Consider the following 24,507-nt stretch of genomic DNA (forward strand, 5'->3'; position numbering starts at 1 on the left):
TGATAATGCCCCACGTGCCAAAGATTGCACGTATAAATATTTCGTGTCTTGTAAACCCTGGGATTTTACTAGGGAGAAGGGGGCAGTGGACTGTATGACTTGGCTAGATGAAATGGACATGGTGGTAGATATAAGTGGCTGTGCTGAAAAAGATATTGTGAAGTTTGTGTCACAATCTTTCAAGGGTGAAGCCCTAGCATGGTGGTCGTCGTTGATTCAAGCCACCGGAAAGGTACCTCTATACAACATGTCTTGGGAACAATTTGTTGCCCTGATCAAGGAGAATTACGGCCCTCAGCACGAGGTCGAAAGGATAGAGTCTGATTTTCTATCCCTGGTGATGAAGAACCTGGACTGCCAGGCTTATCTCACAAGTTTCAATACCTTGTCGAGGCTAGTTCCTTACCTGGTGACACCTGAACCAAAGAGGAAAGCCCGTTTCATTGGGGGTCTGGCCCCAGAAATTAAAGCAAGTGTCAAGGCCTCTCGGCCCACTACATTTCAATCAGTAGCTGACACATCTCTGTCACTACTAGAAAATAGAGCTTTTGCCACCGCACTTATGGTTGCAAAACAGTCACATTTGCCTTGTTGCCACCATTTTGCAACTGGATATGCGGTGGCAAAAACACTCGTGTCAATTGCTCTATTGCCACCAAATAGCCACCACTTTTATATTTTGCTACCAAATTTTTGCCACCACAAAAACCGTCAAAATTATTTGTGACCGCTACTTGTTCACTACACTACCAGGTCTTTTTGTTACCGCGTTGTGATGAATTTTTTGCCACCACTTTGCTACCATTTAACCACCCATATTGTCACCATTTAGCCACCTCTTTCATTGAATTTTTGCCACCATTTTGGTACCATTTAGCCACCCATATTGTCACCATTTAGCCACCGCTTTCATTGAAAATTAGTTGCAACTATTTAGCCAGTAGCATTAAACATATGCTACCATTTAGCAACCACTTGCATTGATTATTTTCAAACACACCATACAAATTTCTCATTTTCCCTGTTTTTTTATTAAAAGTACATTTCAATAAAATTACAATTATATAAAACACTCAATAAAACTACAAAACCCAAAAATGTATATAGAACATCTCTGTTTCAAAACCACCCTAATACAATAAACATCAAAACACTCAAAACCAAGTGTTTATAGCATATTTTCGAACCGTGATCGCTTCAACTTTCGCTTCAACTTCTGACATCCTATTGAGCATGGTATCTTTATCCACCTTATCTTTTTCATTTACAACAAACAACCCAACAATAATTCCATTTAATCTTTCTTTTTCTTCATCCTTTTCCTTAAAGAACTCCTTGATAACCAATTTCAACTTTTCAATCTACAAAACAACCAACAACCACTGAATAAAATCAAAAAGTCGTAATTAACGAAACTAGTATTATTACAGGCGCTTCCGGCGCAGGTTTAAGTTAATTCAAATGCAGTTAATGTAAGTTTGCATATATGACAGTTCATAAGTATTTGGAGTGGGAAATTCTTTATATATTAATAACATTTTGAAATAGTAAAAAATAAATTGAACTTGCACTGATTCCTAAAGAGTGTCGTTCCTACGTTTTCGGAGCCCTAATCGAACTACGAAGTGGTGGCCCTTTTGCAAAATTATCATTTGCAATATATTTAGTAACAAAACCCTCTTCCTTTATCCGGGCTTGGGACCGGCAATTATAAACTAAAAACTTTATAATTGGCGTAGTTATTTTTGTTTGAAAGTCATATGTCCTGTTATTATTAGTCATCGAAGCTAAATTAGATGTCCAAGGGCAATTAAGGTAATATCGTAAATTCGCAACTAACCTTCCTGCATGCTCGAATGATTTCTAATTCTGGGACTTCTAGACTACCACAGACCGCCTGATTTAACCCATAGAAATTTTGTGATCAAAATTATATAGTGAATTAGGTAGGCCCATTAGAGTATGGGAAAGTATTATAAAGGTAAGAAGTTGGAATAATATATACCTTACTGAAGTATCTGTGAATCAATAACTCCTTTAACATGTCACACATACCGCAATATTGAAGCAATTTCGACATGAACTATGAATAAAAACTTTGGTTAGATCATTGTGACCGTTCATAACCAGATCAAGAATATGTTTACAAAATCATAGATTTGTTTCAACATTTTCTAAATGCTCAAAAAAGTGATAACCATGCTGAAAACAAAAAAAAAATGAAAGAACTAACCTTATTGTAAAACCATTCATTCCAAGAAGCTGCTCTGCATATAGGGGAAACAAGTATCAAACCACTTACTCTTTCACTATATTTTATATGCAAAAAAAAAAGTTTAATAATCGGTCAACATGATGAAGCAAATCAGTCAAAAGTTTATAACGACTAGCGGAAGTTTATACTGAAAATAGTGTAAGAATATAGGCACCCGCCATTGCTCCCATACACATCACTGAACCAAGCCTGAAAAAACGCAAAATACACACCATCACATAAGTTTCGCAGAACGATGAATTTAGGAGCTAGAAATCAAAGAAAAAGACTAATTTGTTAGCTTAGATTCTCCATGTAGCTACTGCTCTTGATACAAAAGCCATGTAGAGATTAAGAGAACTTATAATACCTTTTAAGAAAAAAAAAAAAAGATTTACATGCTAGAAAAAAGAAATCAATAAATAATCAGACGTAAATGTTTTTCTTTTCAGGAACTGAAGAGGAGGCTGCTCATGCTTATGATGTTGCAGCCATAGAATTCAAAGGACTTAATGCAGCAACAAATTTTGACAAAAGCACTTATACAAGAAGGATAACACCCTGGTCCAATTCAGCTTGCGATGTACCATCTCAGGTCGAAGATCATACCGAACCGTTCCAACCCGTACCATTTCGACCTGTACCATTTCGAACTGAACAAAATTGCCCCTTGATGTACAATCTCTTAAAAAAAGCATTTTTAACCAACCCGACCCGAAACTCGTTCCGACCCGAACCCGTTCCGACCCGAACCAAAACAATTCCTTTTTCAATTGACCCGTTTTGACCCGAACCCGTTTTGACCCATGACCCGACCCGTTTGCCAGGTCTACCGTATAAATCTTCTTAATTCGAACCAGCAAAATGACAAATATAAAGAAAATAACTACTTCATTTCACAACCACAAATTAACTAACCTTTATATACTTGTCCTAAAGATCTGCAGCAACAAGCTCTGGGCTTATATTTGCAAAAAAAAAAAAATGAAATACGAGCACCTAAAAAAGATTCAATATAGCAGATGGCAACCTTGGTTGAAAAAGGGGGTATTTGATCCTGATAGACATGACTTCAGTAACAAACAATTAAATCATCACTGATATGATTAACTTCAAGATTAGAGTAAAAATATAACTTGCCTGTTCTGTTCTACTGACAAAAACACATACCATAGGCTCTTACTAAGATGTGAAAACCTAAATTCCAAAAGAGAACACAAAATTTAAATATAGTACTTAATATAAATATAAACATGCATGTAATTATATCTTCTGACCTGTGTACTAAACTGTAACTTATAAGAGAAAACCTTGAGTTTAGCTTCTCAATGCGGAACCTTTCATCATTTTTATAAAAAAGTATTACTAGAAATCTAAAATAAATCTATATGATTGAGTTTGGTTGGTCAATGATATAAGGGAAAAATGGTGTGCACCTGTTCACATCTATCCAAATTCTCCTGATCTCCTTTATATCCCTGAAAATAAAAGAAAGGCTAGTTAAATTACAAATATGCATGTAACATATAACAATAGACACAGAAACTAGCTTAGTAGCGATGTAACATGAACTAGTTAACTAAGTAGGTTAACTAACATTACACCTTGCTTCAGTGATGGATCCTGACTAAGCCTGGTTAAGCAAACTCATGAAATCGTTCTTGACTGGTTGACTGGTACACAATAACAACTAGCTAAAAAGATGAAATTAATGTTCATTTAGAATATAAATGATGCAAATGTGAGAATGATGAGCAAAATCACACCCTTAAACTTGAACATATGAACGATGAAGAAAAATTCTCAACTATGAACACTCTAAAATGAGGGTGAACTGTCTAATTGTACATACTTTGGTGCTTGTACATGGAGAACAAGATAATTATGGGTTTTACTCACCTTCGATCACCTCCATAGCAATGTCACAATTCCAAGTCTAAAATCACCATAATCAAATGATGATGATGTTGTTTAAGTGAAACGGCTGCTACATTTGGGGGCGATTAGGGTTTTGGAGCGATTGAGGATGGTTAGGGTTTCGAGAAATTGAGGCGCTTGAATCACCAGATCGTTGGCAGTGATGCTGGAGCAGAGGATGTAGATGGTTCAATTGAGGGAGATTTGGTTTTGGAGCGATTGAATGACTGAGTCCCATAGGTTTTGGAGCGATTGAATGATTGAATGACTGAGTCCCATGAATTTTGGGGAAAAATCAAAGAGAGGCGCTGAAAAAATCATTATTTCCCGCTTACCCTTTTGCTACCGCTAAGGCGACCGAAAACCAAGTGGACTCAAAGCGGTCGCAACTTCCACCAAACTTTATAATTTACATATATTTATCACCTTATTGCCACCAAAAATAAACGATCGCAAAATTTGCTATCGTTTTGTGACCGAGTCATAGAATTTGCTACCAATAAGATTTCGGTGAGAAAACGGTTGCTAATTTTGCAACCATATTTTTTCTGTGGCAAATTATGGTGGCAATTGCCAAGTTTTCTAGTAGTGTGTCCCCTACGCTAGACGCAGTTAGATAGAGATCCCTGAGAGCTGCAGATACCGAGAAACGAAAACGCGAAGATGATGGTTCGTGACGCTCAGATAAGAAGCGTAAGGGAAACAACGACCAGAAGAAAGGGTCGGAATCTAAGAAGGGTGATCATCAGTCGAGTGATAAACCCCGGTGCAAGGTTTGTAAGAAGCACCACTTTGGAAAATGCAGGCATGAGTCAAGATCGCAATCCCAGCCAAAAGCATGTGGAATCTGTAAGTCCCCAGATCACAAGGCAATAGACTGTAAGAAACTTAAGGATGCCACATGCTTCAATTGTAATGAGAAGGGGCATATTAGACCCAACTGCCCGAAACTTGCAAAGAAAGCAGAGGAGGGACAGAAGACTAATGCAAGGGTCTTCCGCATGGATGCGAAGGAAGCTATTCAGGATGACAACGTTATAACAGGTACTTTTCTCATAAATGATGTCTACGCAAGAGTGTTATTTGATTCTGGGGCAGATAGATCTTTTGTAGATAGAAAGTTCTGTGAATTATTGAAATTACCTGTTAAAACCTTAAGTATGAAATATGAAGTGGAATAAGCAGATGGAACCATAGAAACCGCTTCGACTGTGTTAGATAGATGTGTCATATCCATTAGGAACCACTCTTTTCCTTTATCCTTATTACCTTTTAAGCTAGCTGGCTTTGATGTAGTGATAGGCATGGACTGGTTATCGCATAACCAAGCCCAAATAATGTGCAACAAGAAGCAGGTAGTAATCAAGACTCCATCTGGTGAGCCACTCACTATTCAGGGAGATACTCAACATGGATTGCCTGAGCAAGTGGCTATGCTCAAGGCATCCAGATGTCTGAGGAAAGGATGCATCATTTATATGGCACAAGTAACCATTGACGAAAAGAAGCCCAGGATCGAAGACATACCCGTCATTTCTGAATATCCCGAAGTTTTTCCGGAAGAATACCTGGTTTGCCATCAGATAGGCAAGTGGAATTTAGGATTGACATCGTCCCCAGAGCTGCACTAGTGGCCAGAGCACCTTATAGATTAGCGCCAACGGAAATGAAGGAATTAAGGACTCAGCTAGATGATTTGCTAGCTAAAGGATTCATTAGACCTAGTTCGTCTCCATGGGGAGCACCAATTCTGTTCGTCAAGAAGAAAGATGGATCAATGCGTTTATGCATTGATTACCGTGAGCTAAACAAGGTTACTATCAAGAACATATATCCTTTGCCTAGAATCGACGATCTATTCGACCAGCTTCAGGGAGCGAGTTACTTCTCCAAGATAGATCTCAGGTCAGGCTATCATCAATTGAAAGTCAGAGATGAAGATGTGCACAAGACGGCGTTTAGGACTCGTTACGGTCATTACGAGTTCCTAGTGATGCTTTTTGGGCTCACTAACGCACCTGCCGCATTCATGGATCTCATGAATCGCGTATGCAAGCCTTATCTGGATAAATTTGTCATCGTCTTCATCGATGACATCCTTATGTACTCGAAGAACCAAGCTGACCACGAAAAGCATCTTCGATGCATTCTTAAGCTGCTCCATCAAGAGAAGCTCTATGCCAAGTTTTCAAAGTGTGAATTTTGGCTTCGCGAAGTCCAGTTCCTTGGACATGTTGTGAGTGAACGTGGAATTCAAGTGGATCCCGCAAAGATAGAAGCTATTATGAGCTGGCAAGAGCCAAAGACGCCTTCAGAGATCCGTAGTTTCCAAGGTTTGGCTGGATACTACAGGCGTTTTATTGAAAATTTCTCAAGGATTGCTGCGCCCTTAACTTCGTTAACACGTAAGAATATTAAGTTTAGTTGGGGGCCTAAGTAGCAAGAATCTTTTGATATTTTGAAGCAGAAGCTGAGTAACGCTCCAGTGCTGACTCTACCTGAAGGTATTGAAGAATTTGTGGTGTATTGCGATGCATCACACACCGGAATGGGTTGTGTGTTAATGCAAAAAGGCAAGGTCATTGCCTATGCTTCACGTCAACTGAAGGTGCACGAGAAGAATTACACCACCCATGACTTGGAATTGGGTGCCGTTGTATTTGCACTAAAGCTTTGGAGGCATTACCTATATGGAACAAAGTGTGTGATTTATTCTGACCACAAGAGCCTTCAACACTTGTTCAGTCAAAAGGATTTAAATATGAGGCAGCGACGATGGATGGAAACCTTGAACGATTATGATTGTGAAAGAAGATATCATCCAGGCAAGGCCAATGTAGTCGCAGATGCCTTAAGCAGGAAGGAAAGAGTAAAGCCAATAAGAATCAATGCTAAGAGCATTGAAATCAAGAACGGTTTAAATGAAAGGTTGTTAGCTGCACAAAAGGAAGCTGTGTTGGAAGCTAACTATCCTGAGGAAAAGTTAGGAGTGACTGAAGAACAGTTGTCCTACGATAAGGACGGAATGTTGAGATTGAATGGACGAATATGGGTTCCTGTATTCGGAGGACTTCGAGATGTTATTCTCAAGGAAGCCCATAGTTCCAAGTATTCCGTTCATCCTGGGGCTGACAAGATGTACCAGGATTTAAAGGAAAATTATTGGTGGATAGGCTTGAAAAAGTCTATAGCTGCTTATGTAGCTAAATGTTTGACGTGTGCTAAAGTCAAGGCTGAACATCAGAAGCTGTCAGGTTTGCTACAACAGCGTAAGATTCCCACTTGGAAATGGGAAATGGTGACGATGGATTTCATCACCAAATTGCCTAAGACGCCGAAGGGAAATGATACTATATGGGTTATAGTTGATAGACTGACTAAGTCAGCACATTTCCTGCCCATTAAAGAGACTTACAGCTCTGACATGTTAGCCCAACTATACGTGGATAAGATTGTATCCTTGCATGGCGTACCAGTATCTATTATCTCGGATAGGGATACTAGATACACGTCTCATTTTTGGAAGAGTTTCCAACAGTCTCTGGGCACTTAATTGAACTTTAGTACAGCTTACCATCCGCAGACGGATGGGCAGAGTGAGCGTACTATTCAAACGTTGGAAGACATGCTGCGTGCATGTGTAATTGATCTAGGAGGTAGTTGGGACAGGCATCTACCATTGGTCGAGTTCTCCAACAATAATAGCTACCATACCAGCATTCAGGCTGCACCTTTTGAGGCACTATATGGTAGGAAGTGCAGAACGCCCATTTGTTGGGAAGAAGTAGGAGATACTCAATTATCAGCTCCTGACATAGTCTTCGAGACAACGGACAAGATTGTCCAAATTCGCGACCGCCTAAAGGCTGCTCGAGACAGGCAGAAGAGCTATGCGGATGAAAGGCGAAAACCTCTCAAGTTTGAGGTTGGCGATAAAGTTTTGCTAAAGGTATCACCTTGGAAAGGGGTGATGCGATTTGGTAAGAAAGGTAAGTTAAGTCCAAGGTATATAGGACCATTCGAGATCATCGAATGTGTAGGATCAGTGGCTTATAAGTTAAACTTACCTGAAGAGCTCGATGGTATTCATAATGTATTTCACGTCTGCAATCTGAAGAAATGTCTAGCTGATGAGTCGCTAGTCATACCACACACGGATGTGCATATAGACGAGAGCCTAAAATTTTTGGAAAAACCTGTGTCGATTGAGGATCGACATGTGAAGAAGCTTCGAAGAAAGCTTGTGCCTATTGTCAAGGTGAAGTGGGATGCACGTAGAGGTCCTGAATATACGTGGAAGTTAGAGTCCACGATGAAAGAGAAATACCCTCATCTGTTTCCATAAATCTCGAGGACGAGATTTCTTTTAAGGGGGTGAGGATGTAACACCTTGAAAATTTATGTCCAATAATGTATAAACACGTGTCATAAGCTCTGAACATGAGAAAGAATACTTTGGAGGGACTAAAGTTGACAAACGGGGAAACTATGAGAATATAAGGGTCCAAAGTGTCAACAATAGATAAATATATTCTAAAATAGCCCTACATAATGTTTATACCTTCAAACGAATAAATCATGGATCATACGAAGCTAAAAATGAAAGAAAGTGAGGAGTTACAAACAACAAGGGCTAAAAGTGTCAACATGTGCAAAGTATACCTCTGAGTGACCTTTTGGCAGACCCGAAGCTTTGTAACGATAAAATATACTCACTAGAATATGTGGTTAAAATTTCATAAAGTTTTATTATCGTATGAGAAAGTTATGATCAAATTCGTGTACGAGGGGTTAAAAGCGTCAACATTGAATTCTATGGCCTTATGAGTGGTTACAAGGTTAGTCAAGGACTTAACCAAGTTAGTAAAAGTCCCAAGGCCCTTAAAAATCAAGTTAGAGGGCTGAAAATGCAATTTAGGGACTTAAAACCACGTTACAAAGGACCAGGGACTGAAAAATGCAAAGATTGAAACTTGTTTGGCTGGATCAGACAGGTCAGGCGACCCGCGTAAGCCCCCCTTACAGGCTCACGCGGGCCCCATCAGGGTGCCAGCGACAGAAAAGTTTGGACAGCTGCCAGTTCAGGTCTGTAACCGACTTTAATGGCTTGTTTTCTTATACCAGAGCCTCTCCAATGGTTTTACATGCATAGGGGGGCACTTGTCTTGATCTGGAAACTCTTGTAGACCTCCTAGGCATGATCTTGATGATCAAAATTCACTATATAAGAACAAGAGGTTGTAACCATTTTGGGCATTCATTTGCAAAGAGTTCACAAGTGCACTCCTGAAGCTCTCTAGTCACCAACAAGGATTCATTAGGCTCCCTAATCACATTTAGGACTCTTGTAAGTGTCCTTAACCCCTCCTAAATTCGTTTTAGCTTAGTTAATTAGCTAAAAGTCAAACCGTCGTAATTAAGGTTTGACTTCGTGATTAATTAAAATGTGCTCTGTCAAATCACGAATTAAAAGTACCTTTAAGTAGGTAATTATGTGGGTAACAAACCCTTAAAAGGGTATTTCCAGATTCCCACTCTAACTATGTTAATTGTCGAGTCCAAGCTTGTTATAAAAAGTCAACAGAAAGGTTATTTGCGAATTAATGCATAATTAGCAATGTAGGATACATGCAACCTGTTTGATCATTAAAATAACTTGGTAATTAATTTAAGAACATGTTCCAACATGTTCAACTCGACAATTTTCAGTTTAGGCTCGGTTTGGAACCGAAAGTCGCAAAGTTTGACTATTTCTTTGACTATCAGTTCTGACCCGTTTAAGCCAAGTTTAGGATTGCCTTAGTGCTTCTTTTGGACCTATTTGCATATTAGTATAACTCTCTGAGATTATACAACTTGGTTCATTAGATATCCTATTCACATGCATGTTTCCGTTAATCGCTTATATGTTGACCATTATGTCCATTTGACCCTAAAATGTGATTTTTGAAAATGTAAAAGAGTAGACATCTTAGCTACTGATTTATAAACTTGCACCCAAAATTTGAGGTCAGTTTGAGGTCTAGATTAAGAGTTATGCTCAATCGCGTAATTAAGAGCTTCCTTACTAATTAAATGGCGTAAATTGCATATAGCCTATCAAAACCCAAATTTTTATACCAAACTTTTTACCCACTGTTATAAAATAATATTTTAGGATTTTTGGAGATTTTTATTTATTTTTATGCTGAGCATAACTTAGTGTTCTAAGATTTATTCGGTTTATGTCGGTTTTGCCCTTTTTAGCCATAAAATGAGTTTTACTAATCCTTTTGAGCTCAAACCAATTTCTACTTATTTGTTATGATAAATAAATTATTTTGAGCCTTCTGGAATATTAACAATATCAACTTTTTACAGAAAACCCGAAAATGGCTCCAAATCGCATTTTTAGGCATTTTTAACGCATAAGTGAGCACTAGAACCTTATTAAGCTTAAGGGATTGAACCTACTGATGTAATCAGTGAGTTTTTATACTTTAAACAGTAGGCAAATGTTTTGAATTCAGAAGTCCAGAATTGACCTTTTAGGCACATGTGAAATTACCAAAATGCCCCTACGGTGCATAGTAAGGAAAAAGGTAATAAATTTCACATAGAATTGATACCCTACTGTTATAACTTAGTAAATTAAGTATATTTACTAATTTAATCAGACCTGTAACTCAGGTTATTATTTCAACCCTTTTTACACCTTATAAAATGACCAAAACGCCCTTATGAGGCATAATTTTGGTTTAAAATCATTTGGGGCATAATGGAAGGTATCATTCTGATATCACAACATATTTTAGGCATATTGACTTCAGAAACATGTATATGACTTTTATGGTTACTCGTTACGCACTATACGCGTTCGGATCGGCTTGTGTGACTAGTTTGGCCATTTTAGCCGAATGTGATTATGTTACCCATATTAAACAAGCATGCAAGCTTGTTGGGTCAAAACCACATTCTAAAACGGTCTTCGCCTTATCGTCCGTTTAAAACCGTAATCTTCATTTATAACTAACCGGTCTAAGCATAAGACCCGTTAGAATTCTAATAGGTTATTAAAACCTTAATTTCCAGATCTAGGAGCCCAGTAAAAGCTACGTGCACTCGCTAATTTGATTTATACTTTGCTCAGGTAAATACGTTTAACTTATTTTCCCTATACGGGCTTGGGGTATGGTATATAAAATACCGCTTGGTCGGGGAATTGACCTTAACTAGTTGATGGTTAAGTGTTGTCAAATTAACCCGTTTAAAAATGTTGTTTTGTTTGTTTAACGCCTTTGGGGGTTTACTGACCATGTCCCGGATATCCTTGGCATCATTCAAAGAATGGCGTACACCCGTAGTGCATTTCAATAAAGTATAATCGTCGGTCGAGAGAAGTCTCGTGGCGGAGTTATATTAAGTGGTGTGTCTATTAATCTTTAACCCGACACGACCCGGGCAACTGAACGCATAACAAACATGTAATTCTTTTACAAGATTATTAAGAAAATAATTATCCCAAGTTATAAAAAGTTTTGTGCCTCGGGCATTTAAATCAATTTTAAACATTTTCAAAATGAGTCAGTTAAATTATATCTACCAGTGTAAACTGACGTATTTTCCAAAAAGGATAAGTGCAGGTACTATGCGTAATAGGCTGGCCACTCCTTAGCATCCGTAGAAGTCTCGCAAGCTTAGGATGCATGAAGTCTGTTGAAATAAAGTTTCCTTTTTGTTTGAATCCGCCTGTGGATCTATTTCGACTATTTTGTGATACTTGGATATTACAATATATTTAAAGTTGAAATAAATCTTTCTTTACTTCCGCTGTGCATTTATATATTTGTATGTTTCACTATGACGATATCAACTGTCACACCCCCAAAATCCACCCGCGAAGTACCACCGCTTGGAGGCGTGACATGACCAGGATCAAGCCATCAATCATATTGAACATAGTGTATAATTGTTAAAGTAGTTCGTCAAACCAATTTCAATACAATTGATGTTCAAACCAAACTTTGTTTAAGTAGCGGAAGCATTAATGTAAAAACCCAAACATAAGTATTAAGTGTGTAATGTCATAAATGTTTAACAAGCATTCACGAATCTTTGTCCACAACGACCTGCTCCTCCTTGTGCAAGCTCCATAAGTACCTAAGGTCCTGCAAGGCATGCAGCAGAGAGTCAACAACTAGTTGAGCGAGTTCACAGAAAGTAAGTTCAAAATAGCAATCTTATATTCATCTAGTGGGGGCTTCCCATGTATGTATGTACTAATAGTGGGGGTTTCCCATGATTATATTTATTACTAATGGGGGCTTCCCATGTTTACATTAATTTCCAGTGGGGGATTCCCACGTTTATCCTTTCTAATGGGGGCTTCCCGTGTTTATACTTACTAGACTATTTGCAACCATGTGTTCTTCTTAATCCGAGAACAGGAATACGTACAAGGTCACGTAGGATTTACGTGAGTGCTCTTCCCCGAGGACAGTGGTACGTGTGGGGTTAACGTAGGATTTACGTAAGTGTCCTTCCGACCCGGAAGACAGTAGTAGGTATGAGTTTACGTAGGTTTTACGTAAGTGTCCTCCCAACCCGGGAGACAATGGTAGATACTAGTTTACGTAGGTTTTACGTAAGTGTCCTGACTAACCTGAGGACGATGGTCTATAGTCTAGCAATAGCGTAAGTACGAGTAATTATCCATTTCAATTATTCCAACCCAATTCCCAACCCGGGAATCCCATGCCTTGGCTGTGTGAACTCACTTTGGTTTGCTCGGCAGATACACAAAAGGTTCTTGAACTAAGGGTGGTCAACCACGTCCTAACAGGGTTACCATACAAGTCAGGTTTTGACTCAAGTATTGCACGTATGTATCACATAAGTTAACACGTTACGAACATGTGAAGATCATGGTAAACACATAACAGTCAAACAACACATTCAACTTGTGCGAATAAAATAAGCCCAAAGGTAATCGGCCCAACATGTTGTGCGATCCACAACATGTTGTGCGATCCAACGAATCCCGGCCCAACTATCATGCAGACCAATTTCCCATTCTCGGCCCAAGTAAATACACACAAGTAACTTGTGCGGTCCGAGCAGACTTGTGCGACTAGGTTTGGGCTTGTTCGGCCCAACAGCTTAACAAATACGTGTGTGGCCCAACATCTTGTGCGATCGGTACCAGCTTGTGCGATCCACAAGATGTTGTGCGATCATGCCAAACTAAACATCTTGTGCGTCCGGTTTGTGCGATCAGATGTGCGATTGGTTTAATCATTCCGGAAATCATGCAATCGGTTACAAACTTTTAACAGTTTCCTTATTTACGTTTAATCAATTAACAAGTTTTCAACCATCCGATTAGCATAACATCGATCAAACAGGGCAATTATCAACTGATTCATAAGAACCCTAATCATAACCAAATCATGAACAATACTCATAATACTTGAACATAATCATCTAAGGGTTTTAATCATCATGAAACACTTCATACTTGACTAAAGAACAAATCCGATTTCATAATCATGTAGCCGATTAACAGTCATCCGGTTCTATTTCATCATGTAAGCAATTCGAGAACAAGCTATGATGGCCGATTATCATCAACACTAACTCATTGATTAACATTAAGATTAAACACACATCATCACTGAAATCATTATGTAACACATACATATATCACAACATCATGCAACCTTATTATCATCGATTCCACTAACATGAACCCTAAACGAATTTACTCAATCATATACAGTATACCTTCATCGATCTACATAAAATCAAATAACAATAAAAACACTTGAAACACTAACCAGATTAGAGATGAAGAAGAGTTAATCTGAATCACAAGCTTCAAGGGAGAGAGTGTTGTTGCCGTCGAGTTCGTGAGGGAGAGAGAGAGAGAGCTAGGGTTTTGTGTGTGTTGTGATTTTGATAAAAGTGAGAGGTGGTTACAACATCCTAATGTGTTAATTGACTAAGAGGGATGGGCCGGACCCAACTTGGGCTGCCCATTGGTTTCGGTTACAAAGCATACGGCCCACATGGGCTTGTGCGATCGAGTGATGGTTGTGCGGTTGGTTCATTTATATACATACATACATTACACAAAGCACGTATCAAACATATCATTCATTCACTTTCATAAAATCACATATCGTTCACATACGCTATATCAAAGTACAAAGATAGGTCTGAAATACGAGTTGTCACATTATCCCCAACTCAAAAGAAATTCCGTCCCGAAATTTGGTATGTACTCACTGAGGAAGCTAGGTAAGTTGTATCGCTTACTGGTTTTCCTGGGGTGTCACATCCTCCCCCCGTTGATCTGGAATTTCGTCCCGAAATTCCGTGGTAGCTTCAGCCTCAGTAGTGGTTGTACTATTCGCGAATAACTGGGGATACTTTTCTTTCATTTGATCTTCGCGTTCCCAGGTGTACTCTGGGCCACGACGGGAGTTCCAACGAACTCGAACAAGAGGGATTCTCTTGTGCTTGAGGACCTTAACAACTCGGTCCGTGATTTCAACTGGTTCCTCGACGAAGTGCAACTGTTCGTCGATAGTGAGTTCCTTCAATGGAATTATGAGGGTCTCATCTGACAAGCATTTCTTCAGATTCGACACGTGAAAAACATTGTGAACTGCCCCGAGTTCAGCTGGTAGGTTCAGTCTATAGGCTACTTTGCCTATTCTTTCTATGATCTCGAATGGTCCGACATACCGCGGATTGAGTTTGCCCCGTTTGCCAAAACGAACCACACCCTTCCAGGGTGAGACTTTGAGTAAAACCCGGTCCCCGACCTGAAATTCCAATGGCTTCCTATGCTTATCCGCGTAGCCTTTCTGACGGTCGCGTGCTGCCGCCATGCGTTGCCGTATCTGTGAAATCTTTTCTGTGGTGTCCACTATAAGTTCTGGACCCGTGATCTGACTATCCCCCACCTCTGCCCAACAGAGAGGTGACCGGCATTTACGCCCGTACAATGCCTCGAATGGAGCGGCTTGTATGCTGGTGTGATAACTGTTATTGTACGAGAACTCCACCAAAGGGAGATGCTTTTCCCAGCTGTTGCCGAAATCGATGACACATGCCCGAAGCATGTCTTCTAGAGTTTGAATCGTTCGTTCAGACTGTCCATCCGTCTGAGGGTGATAAGCTGTGCTCATGTCTAAAAGAGAGCCAAAAGCTTTGTGCATTGCTTGCCATAGTTCTGACGTGAATCGTGCATCGCGATCCGAAATGATAGAGGTGGGCACCCCGTGCCTTGAGACTACTTCTTTCAAGTATATGTCTGCTAGTGTGGAAAACTTGTCTGTTTCTTTGATCGCCAGGAAATGAGCAGACTTGGTGAGTCGATCCACGATCACCCAAATAGTATCGTTCCCGCGCTGGGATCTAGGTAGACTAGTAACGAAGTCCATGGAAATTTCTTCCCATTTCCACTGTGGGATCTTTGGTTGCTGAAGTAAACCTGCTGGTTTCTGATACTCTACCTTGACTTTTTCACAAGTCAAACACTTGCTGACATAGGTAGCGATGTGGGCCATCATGCTAGGCCACCAATACGTTGTTCTGATGTCGTGGTACATTTTATCTGACCCTGGATGTACCGAGTAGCGAGACTTGTGCGCTTCGTCCATCACAAATTCGCGTAAACCGCCATAAAGTGGGACCCAAATACGCCCCGTTACATAGTAGGCACCGTCTTCCTTCTGTTCTAATCGTTGCCGTGAGCCGCGTAAGGCTTCAGCCCTGACATTTTCTGGTTTCAATGCTTCTACCTGAGCATCTCGTATCTGTGTAGGAAGACTAGACTGAATGGTGAGCTGCAATGCTCGTACGCGCTTAGGTGTAGTGTCTTTTCGACTGAGGGCGTCAGCCACAACATTGGCTTTGCCTGGATGGTACTTGATGGCACATTCGTAGTCGTTAAGTAGCTCAACCCATCGACGTTGACGCATGTTCAATTCCTTCTGCTTGAAGATATGCTCGAGACTCCTATGATCGGTGTAGATAGTGCACTTGGTACCGTACAGGTAGTGTCGCCATATCTTAAGCGCGAGAACAACAGCTCCCAGCTCTAAATCGTGCGTCGTGTAATTCCGTTCATGAACCTTGAGTTGGCGTGAAGCATAAGCAATGACCTTGTCGCACTGCATTAACACACATCCAAGACCCTGGATGGATGCATCACAGTAAACCACGAAGTCGTCCGTGCCCTCTGGCAATGAGAGGATAGGTGCACTACAAAGTCTATCCTTTAAGTGCTGAAAAGCAGTTTCCTGAGTGTTGCCCCAACGGTAAGTGACACCCTTCTGTGTCAGTAGTGTAAGCGGCTGTGCGATCTTTGAAAAGTCCTTGATAAACCGTCTGTCGTATCCTGCCAAACCCAAGAATTGGCGGATTTTAGTTGGTGTACGTGGTGCAGGCCAGTTCCTGATCGAATCTACCTTGGATGGATCAACATGGATCCCATCCTTGTTTACCACGTGGCCTAGAAAGTGGACTTCACGAAGCCAGAAGTCACATTTTGAAAACTTAGCGTACAGTTGTTCCTTTCGAAGGAGTTCCAATATAAGTCGTAAGTGCTGCTCGTGCTCCTCCTGACTCTTGGAATAGATCAGGATGTCGTCAATGAAAACAATCACAAACTTGTCTAGGTAGGGTTTGCACACCCTGTTCATAAGATCCATAAATACAGCAGGCGAGTTCGTTAACCCGAATGGCATAACAAGAAACTCGTAGTGGTCGTAGCGAGTTCTGAATGCTGTCTTGGAGACGTCCTCATCCCGGACTCTCAGCTGATGGTAACCTGACCTCAAGTCTATCTTGGAGTAGTAGCACGACCCTTGCAACTGGTCGAATAAGTCGTCTATACGCGGAAGAGGATAACGGTTCTTCACCGTCACCTTGTTCAGTTCACGGTAGTCTATGCACACCCCGAAGGTACCGTCCTTCTTTTTCACGAATAACACTGGAGCTCCCCAAGGCGAAGAGCTAGGACGAATAAAGCCCTTTTCCAAGAGCTCTTGTAGCTGCTATGACAGTTCATCCAGTTCAGTTGGAGCTAAACGATACGGTGCTCGAGCTATGGGCGCTGCTCCTGGAGCGAGCTCGATTTGAAATTTGACCTGGCGATGAGGCGGTAGACCTGGTAAATCTTCAGGAAACACCTGAGGGAAGTCGCGTACAACTGGAATGTCTTCCAATTTCTTTTCCTTCGCTGATGCATCAGTAACGAGTGGCAGGATGGCAGTGTGGCCCTTACGCAAACACTTCTGAGCCTTTAGAAAGGAGATGATGCCAACCACTGCACCACTCTTGTCGCCTTGAATTTCGAGAGGTTCTTGGCCAGAACGAGGAATACGAACAATCTTTTCTTTGCATAGGATTTCTGCTTGCTGTTGCTGCTGGCGATTCTGATTTGCAGGTCGTGGGCTCCTGAATCCTTAGCTTCATGGCCCATCTTGAGACACCTCTGGCAACGTCATTCGTTGCACTAACCACTGTGGTGTCTGTTGCATTTGTTACACAGTGGGTGAATTCCCCGATATCCACCCTGCCCCTGACCACCAGAAGTTGGCTGACCCGGGCTCTGGTGATCACTATTCTTGCGCTGCTGCTGTGCTTGAGACTGGACGGTAGCGGAACCCTTGCTGGAATCCCCATCCCATTTCTGCTTGTTGCCACTGGGTGCAGCAGGAGTAGTAGTAGCAGTAGTAGTTGCACTGATGCGCTTTGGTAGCTTGTTCTGTTTCACCGCCTGATCCATGAGGCGATGAGCAAGACGCTGAATGTCCTAGATATTGTCGAGGTTTGCCGATGTAACGTGGCTCTGAATCTCTAATGCTAGACCCTTGAGGTACAACTCGATGCGTTTGATTGGAGGGTCCACCATGGTTGGACACAGGATGGCCAGCTCGTTCGACCGTTTCGTGTAAGCTTCGATTTCCGACCCCATCACTTTCAGATGATAGAGCTCCACCTCCAACTTGTGGATGTCATCACGTGTGCAGTATTCTCGTTGATGAGTTCTTTGAATTCGTTCCAAGGGGTGGCGTTAGCAGCTGCCAACCCTAGGATCTGTACTTGCGCGTTCCACCAGGTTAGCGCGATTCCTTCCAAAGTACCAGTGGCGTACTTGACCCTGCGAGCCTCAAGGCATTCACACATCTCGAATACCGACTCGAGCTTCTCAAACCAATGGAGTAGTCCCACTGCTCCTTCTGTGCCACTGAATGTGCTTGGACGACAGTCCATGAAGTTCTTGAAAGTGCAGACAGGTTGCTGTGCGTTCTGACCCGTTACGCGAGAAAGATAGGTCAAGGTTAAGCGCGAGACTTGGGTCATGAGAGTAAGATCTAACATCCTAGGATAGGTTTGGAATAGCAGGTTATACCTCCTGCTTGTGCGGCTGCAAGCGCCGCAGCAACTTGTTCGTTAATGAGAGCCGTCAACTGGGCTTGAGTCATGTTAACACGTCCAGACATGATCGAGTAGTAAAAGTAGCATAAGTGAGAATGGTTCGCGAGTAGTGCGATTGACAAAAGAGTGTAAGCACATAGGTATTCTCATGTAATAGGGTCATGTGTATCTAAGCATACTACGAGCAAAGTTCTATATAATTCTAGCAAGCAGGTAATAAACATAAACCATATTACCTAGGATGTCGAGTCTTGCACGTGGAGTGAAGCGTCGTTGTGGATCGTTGAGAGCACTATTCTGGTTATAGTCTGGTTTTAATAAAAACGTTTTCCCCATATTAAAACCAAGTTCTCTATAACCAATGGCTCTGATACCAATCTGTCACACCCCTAAAATCCACCCGCGGAGTACCACCGCTTGGAGGCGTGACATGACCAGGATCAAGCCATCAATCATATTGAACATAGTGTATAATTGTTAAAGTAGTTCGTCAAACCAATTTCAATACAATTGATGTTCAAACCAAACTTTGTTTAAGTAGCGGAAGCATTAATGTAAAAACCCAAACATAAGTATTAAGTGTGTAATGTCATAAATGTTTAACAAGCATTCACGAATCTTTGTCCACAACGACCTGCTCCCCCTTGTGCAAGCTCCATAAGTACATAAGGTCCTGCAAGGCATGCAGCAGAGAGTCAACAACTAGTTGAGCGAGTTCACACAAAGTAAGTTCAAAATAGCAATCGTATATTCATCTAGTGGGGGCTTCCCATGTATGTATGTACTAATAGTGGGGGTTTCCCATGATTATATTTATTACTAATGGGGGCTTCCCATGTTTACATTAATTTCCAGTGGGGGATTCCCACGTTTATCCTTTCTAATGGGGGCTTCCCATGTTTATACTTACTAGACTATTTGCAATCATGTGTTCTTCTTAATCCGAGAACAGGAATACGTACAAGGTCATGTAGGATTTACGTGAGTGCCCTTCCCCGAGGACAGTGGTACGTGTGGGGTTTACGTAGGATTTACGTAAGTGTCCTTCCAACCCGGAAGACAGTAGTAGGTATGAGTTTACGTAGGTTTTACGTAAGTGTCCTCCCGACCCGGGAGACAATGGTAGATACTAGTTTACGTAGGTTTTACGTAAGTGTCCTGACTAACCTGAGGACGATGGTCTATAGTCTAGCAATAGCGTAAGTACGAGTAATTATCCATTTCAATTATTCCAACCCAATTCCCAACCCGGGAATCCCATGCGTTGGCTGTGTGAACTCACCTTGGTTTGCTCGGCAGATACACAAAAGGTTCTTGAACTAAGGGTGGTCAACCACGTCCTAACAGGGTTACCATACAAGTCAGGTTTTGACTCAAGTATTGCACGTATGTATCACATAAGTTAACGCGTTGGCTGTGTGAACTCACCTTGGTTTGCTCGGTGACACGTGGAAAATAGGGGTGTGACAGATCTCATATGTGTGATGCTCCAACAGCAGTTTGCCCAAGCAAACTAGTTGGAAACCATCCTTGAGGTAGGTTGAATCAAGAAAGTTTGTGAAACTGTTCATGGATTTGTGATTATAATGCAAGAAATGAAATGAAACAAGTATGAAAATGAAGGAATGATCCTTACAGCAGATTCTGATCGTCAAAGAGAGCTTGAGGGTGTTTGCAAAGAGTTGGGCGAATTATGGAGTGGAGTAGTGTGCCTATTTATAGGTTTCAAGGAAAATTAGGGTTTTCTAATGTTTCGGACGGATGGACTTAGCGCGAATGCACTCGGTTCGTGCGGATCTACTCGATCCATGCGAACCTACTTGTTTTTGATATTTTGCGTTTCGACTTTGATTATATTATGTGTTTTAATCGGTTATTCGAGTATCAAGCGTCAATGTGTATCAAAGAATCAAGATTCATGTATAACTGTAACAACTGCCACTAAAATCAATAGTTAGGACAATAATTAGTCAATAAGAAAACCCTAATTGAGACACCCAAGTAATTCTGCACTAACCCTAAAATTTTCAGAATAATCAGAATCAGGATTAGGGCCCCTAAAACTCAAGGGGGGGCAAACCCTAGCTGATAATTATCTAAATTAAAACGTTGCACAGTTCTGATTGGTTAAATTCTTGAGTCACCAAGGCTAGTCCCGAGTCTAGGCAGCCTATGAATTAGACTGCTTAGCTTACGGACCGTAAGGGGTCAGGCATACGGTCCGTAAAGGAGACCCAAAAATTACCATAAATAGCCGACATTGGCACTTAGCTTCTGTTGTTCAAACGTCGCACAGATTCCGTCTGTACGTCGAGTTATAGCTGTTACACTACAATTAAACACACACACGATCACGAGGTGCTGCCGCAATCAGGGTAATAACTCGATCGCTATTACGATTCAACGTCCGATCGATTATAACTATCCTTCGATTGTCCGAGTGCTGCTCAAATTGAGCTTGTACTTTGTTATTCATTGTGATTTCAACTTGAATGTTTGAGTACTGTTCGAATTCGGACTATGCTCTATCATTCGTTGTGAATCCATTGGATTATTAAGTATCGCACTTGATAATAGTTGTGAGGGTTTAATCTCGTGAATTGACGTAACTGATGAATTAGTTACTAATCCCGTTTGTGTGTGCATTGTTATTTAAATTAGGTTAGCAGGCTAATCAGTAAAGCTTGTACTCTGCTCATAAATCTGCAATGTGAGTCATTCTCTTTTTATCAACTGTTTTACAAAACTCCAAGTTATTTTCCAAAGTTATAATTACAGGGATTAAGTCTTTGTAATCACCAAGTTACAGCCGGTATGTGGGGTTTTGTATACATTACTTGTTTCCCGTCACACTGGGACAAACGGGTGGCCAAGGGGTGATCTGACCACAGTCACAGACACCATTGGACAAATGGGCTAGCCAATGGATGGTCGAGTGACAAATACTGTGGGTAGTTGGTTTGATATCAGAAACATTGTAATTCCCCTTAATACTGTAGATTATAACAAATGTGTCGTTTTCAGTAAACTGAATGATTCACTCAGTATTTCCCCGCTGACAAAACCTTTTTCAAACATGTTTCAGGTGATCTGGTATGAGCAAAGAAAAGTGCCGTGGAGCACTCCCAGCTTAGAAAAGTGGCTCAATGTAAATAAATAAATGAACATGTTTTGAAAATAAAGATTTCCTTGAGAAATCACATTATTGTAAATTTCGGGAATTTATCCCTAAGTTATGAAACGAGCAGTTTAAATTATTGAAAGATCCTGTTTTTAAAAAGACTTCCGCTGTCGCTTAAATTAAATACCACGGGATTCCTGTCCCGCGGCTCCTGAAACGGGTCAAACCGGGTTGGGGGCCGTGACAGGAAAAGGTGGTATCAGAGCCACTGTTTTAAGCTTACTGATTAAGCTTCACTATTTTAATTTAAGTATTTAGGAAAATTTTATTTGTCATTCTGTGAATATATGCTTATTAACTGATTAATTGTTAAAATTACAGTATGGGTAAACAAAAGATTTCTGCTATCTACCGTAAATTAGATAGTACACCTAAAGAACAGGGAACCTCTTCCTCCAAATCTTCCGTCAAGTTAGAGGAAGGAATCTTTGTCCGTAAGGCAAATTATGAAAACCCACTTACACAGGAAAAAAGGAATTTGATTATTAGGAAGGGTCAAGAGAAAAAGAAACCCCAAACCAAGAGAGTGAGGTTTAACCCGGAAATTCAGGAAATTAACAGTAATCCACCAAGGAAAATAACTTAGAAGAAAAATGGGCAAATCTGTATCTGCTCGCTACTGTAGCAGAAAATGCAAATCTTTAAAATTCTAAATCTAGAAATAAGTACTTCCCAGTAAATAAATAAATAAATCTGAGTGTGTTCTGTTTGCTGTTATATTGTACAAATTGATGTGCAATAAAAATGTTTATTTGTTAAACTTTGTTCCAAAGTTTTAACTTGGCATTTTTGTGCATTTTGCATATATACTACACAGCATGAGTAAGCTATCCGAGGCGTTTCAGAACCTCAACCTCTATCATGTGCCAATTGAAGTCTCCCACAACTTCACTGGTTATATTGCTGACATAGAGGAACCTCTGGAATTCCAAGCTCCACCGCTTGAAAAAGCAAAATCTAAAAAGAAGAGAAGATATGTAGGGTGGCGAAAAGTGTGCAGAAGGAAACCTAGGAGACTCCCTAAAATAGAAAACCCTGTGAGTGTGAGCAAGGGAAAAGAAATAGAAACCGGAGAAAGTTCCAAACCAGCAGAAATAGGGATAGACCTAAAGCAAAAGGGAATAGAAATCGGAGAAAGCTCTAAACAGCCTGAAGAAATCACATTCCAGGACAAAATAGACCGCCTACTGAATAATTGTGATGTACTAGAGCCTATCAACGATAATCTCTTCTCTTATCCTGCTACAGCCCAATTCCCAATAAACCTAGGACCAGCTATTCCAGACCCACTAGTTCACACCCGACCATTAGGCCAAATGGAGGAATGGTGGACCAATGACTGGCAATTCCAAAATATAGTCAATAGTCCCTATAGTTTTCTCCCACAGTTTGATCCAGAACCTATCCCTAATCCGCCAATGAGCTATGAAAATTTAGCTGAACTACGTCAGTTTGGTGAAGAACTGATAGGCACCGGGAATAGGATCCGGGAAATGGGGGAGCAGATCTCTTGGAAGTACGACGAGAGGGAGCGTTGTTACTGAAATTGCCAGTGAACCAAAAGATAGGATGGGTTTGGAGAAGTTTGTTTGTATTATAACTAATATAGTAAAACTGACTCTGTAAAATGGGCAATAAAACACTGTAAGATAAAAAGTACGTATTGAAGCAGGTATAATATATAAAACAAAACAGAAGTCGAGGTATCGACAATTTTGGCTATGCTTGCATGTTATACTGATCTATGTGTTTATCTGTGATTTTGGTATCAATAATTAGACACTAATAATTTTTATTAATACTAATTAGCAGATGGAAAACGCTAATAGTGAACCAGTTAATGAAGTAAATCAGTCTGAGCAAAATCAGGAAGATCAATATATAACTAGACAAGATATTGAGCACTTTATTGCTCAAGGGATAGCCAATGCTATTCCAGAAATTGTGGCTGCTGTTCAGAAACCTGCTGAACCACAATTAATTCCTAGTAAACGTACTCCGGAAGATAACGGCAGTAACAGCATAAATGGAGGCGGCAATCATGACAATCATGATCCGCAACAGGCCCCACTCCTTAAGAAAATGAAAGCTGCAACACCTGGTTGCACTTACAAAGAATTTCTTGCCTGTAAACCCGCAGAATTTGCAGGTAATGAAGGGGCAACTGCAACACTGCGTTGGTTAGAGAAAACCGAAGCAGTAATTGCAATAAGTAAATGTGCTGAAGAAGATCAAGTGATGTATGCGTCAAACTTGTTCAAAGAAGGGGTGCTAGAATGGTGGAACACGGTACTACAAGCAAAAGGAAGAAGGATGGCCTATGCGATGAATTGGGAAGAATTTAAGAGTCTTGTAGAAAGAAAATTTTGTCCCGAATACGAGAAGGAACAAATGGCAAACAAGTTCCTGAGCCATCGTATGATAGGTGTAGACTGTCGAGGATATACTTCGACATTCTTCGAATATGCGAGAGTGGTACCTTCCCTGGCTTCGCCAGAACCGGTACTTATTTCCCGTTATATTTGGGGATTAATTGGAGAAATCCGTAACATCGTTAAAGCTGCGAGACCACGCACGATTGACGATGCTGTGGAATTAGCTAATACCTTAACCGATGAACTAGTCCGCACCAGAGAGGAAGATCGCAAGAAAGAATTGGCTCAGAAGATTACCCAAGGATTTCGCGTGGGTAATAGTAATAATAAGTTGAAAAAGAGGGGAA

General features: G+C 40.7%; 1 protein-coding gene across 18 annotated transcripts; it reads right to left on the reverse strand.

The window, feature by feature from the left end:
- Nucleotides 1–1,006: 1,006 nt before the first annotated feature.
- LOC110872338 (protein NDL1-like) lies at nucleotides 1,007–4,741 on the reverse strand. 18 transcript variants are annotated; one of them, XR_004864802.1, is made up of 10 exons: nucleotides 4,154–4,569; nucleotides 3,859–3,948; nucleotides 3,691–3,732; nucleotides 3,532–3,591; nucleotides 3,173–3,451; nucleotides 2,404–2,464; nucleotides 2,234–2,262; nucleotides 2,006–2,083; nucleotides 1,841–1,897; nucleotides 1,007–1,361 (listed from the first exon to the last, which is right to left on the reverse strand). XR_004864802.1 is itself a non-coding variant. In XM_035976511.1 (10 exons), exons 5-10 carry the CDS (start codon nucleotides 3,425–3,427, stop codon nucleotides 1,155–1,157), a joined length of 465 nt encoding a protein of 154 aa, XP_035832404.1. In that variant the 5' UTR covers nucleotides 3,428–3,451; nucleotides 3,532–3,591; nucleotides 3,691–3,732; nucleotides 3,852–3,927; nucleotides 4,154–4,741; the 3' UTR covers nucleotides 1,007–1,154. The 18 variants fall into 18 exon arrangements, 9 of the variants coding, with proteins under 9 accessions (XP_035832404.1, XP_035832402.1, XP_035832403.1 ...); XR_004864801.1 differs by having other exon boundaries at nucleotides 2,234–2,267; XR_004864798.1 differs by having other exon boundaries at nucleotides 2,234–2,309.
- Nucleotides 4,742–24,507: the final 19,766 nt, after the last annotated feature.

This window comes from Helianthus annuus, chromosome 8, assembly GCF_002127325.2.
Source record: "Helianthus annuus cultivar XRQ/B chromosome 8, HanXRQr2.0-SUNRISE, whole genome shotgun sequence".
Classification (NCBI taxonomy): Eukaryota; Viridiplantae; Streptophyta; class Magnoliopsida; order Asterales; family Asteraceae; genus Helianthus; species Helianthus annuus.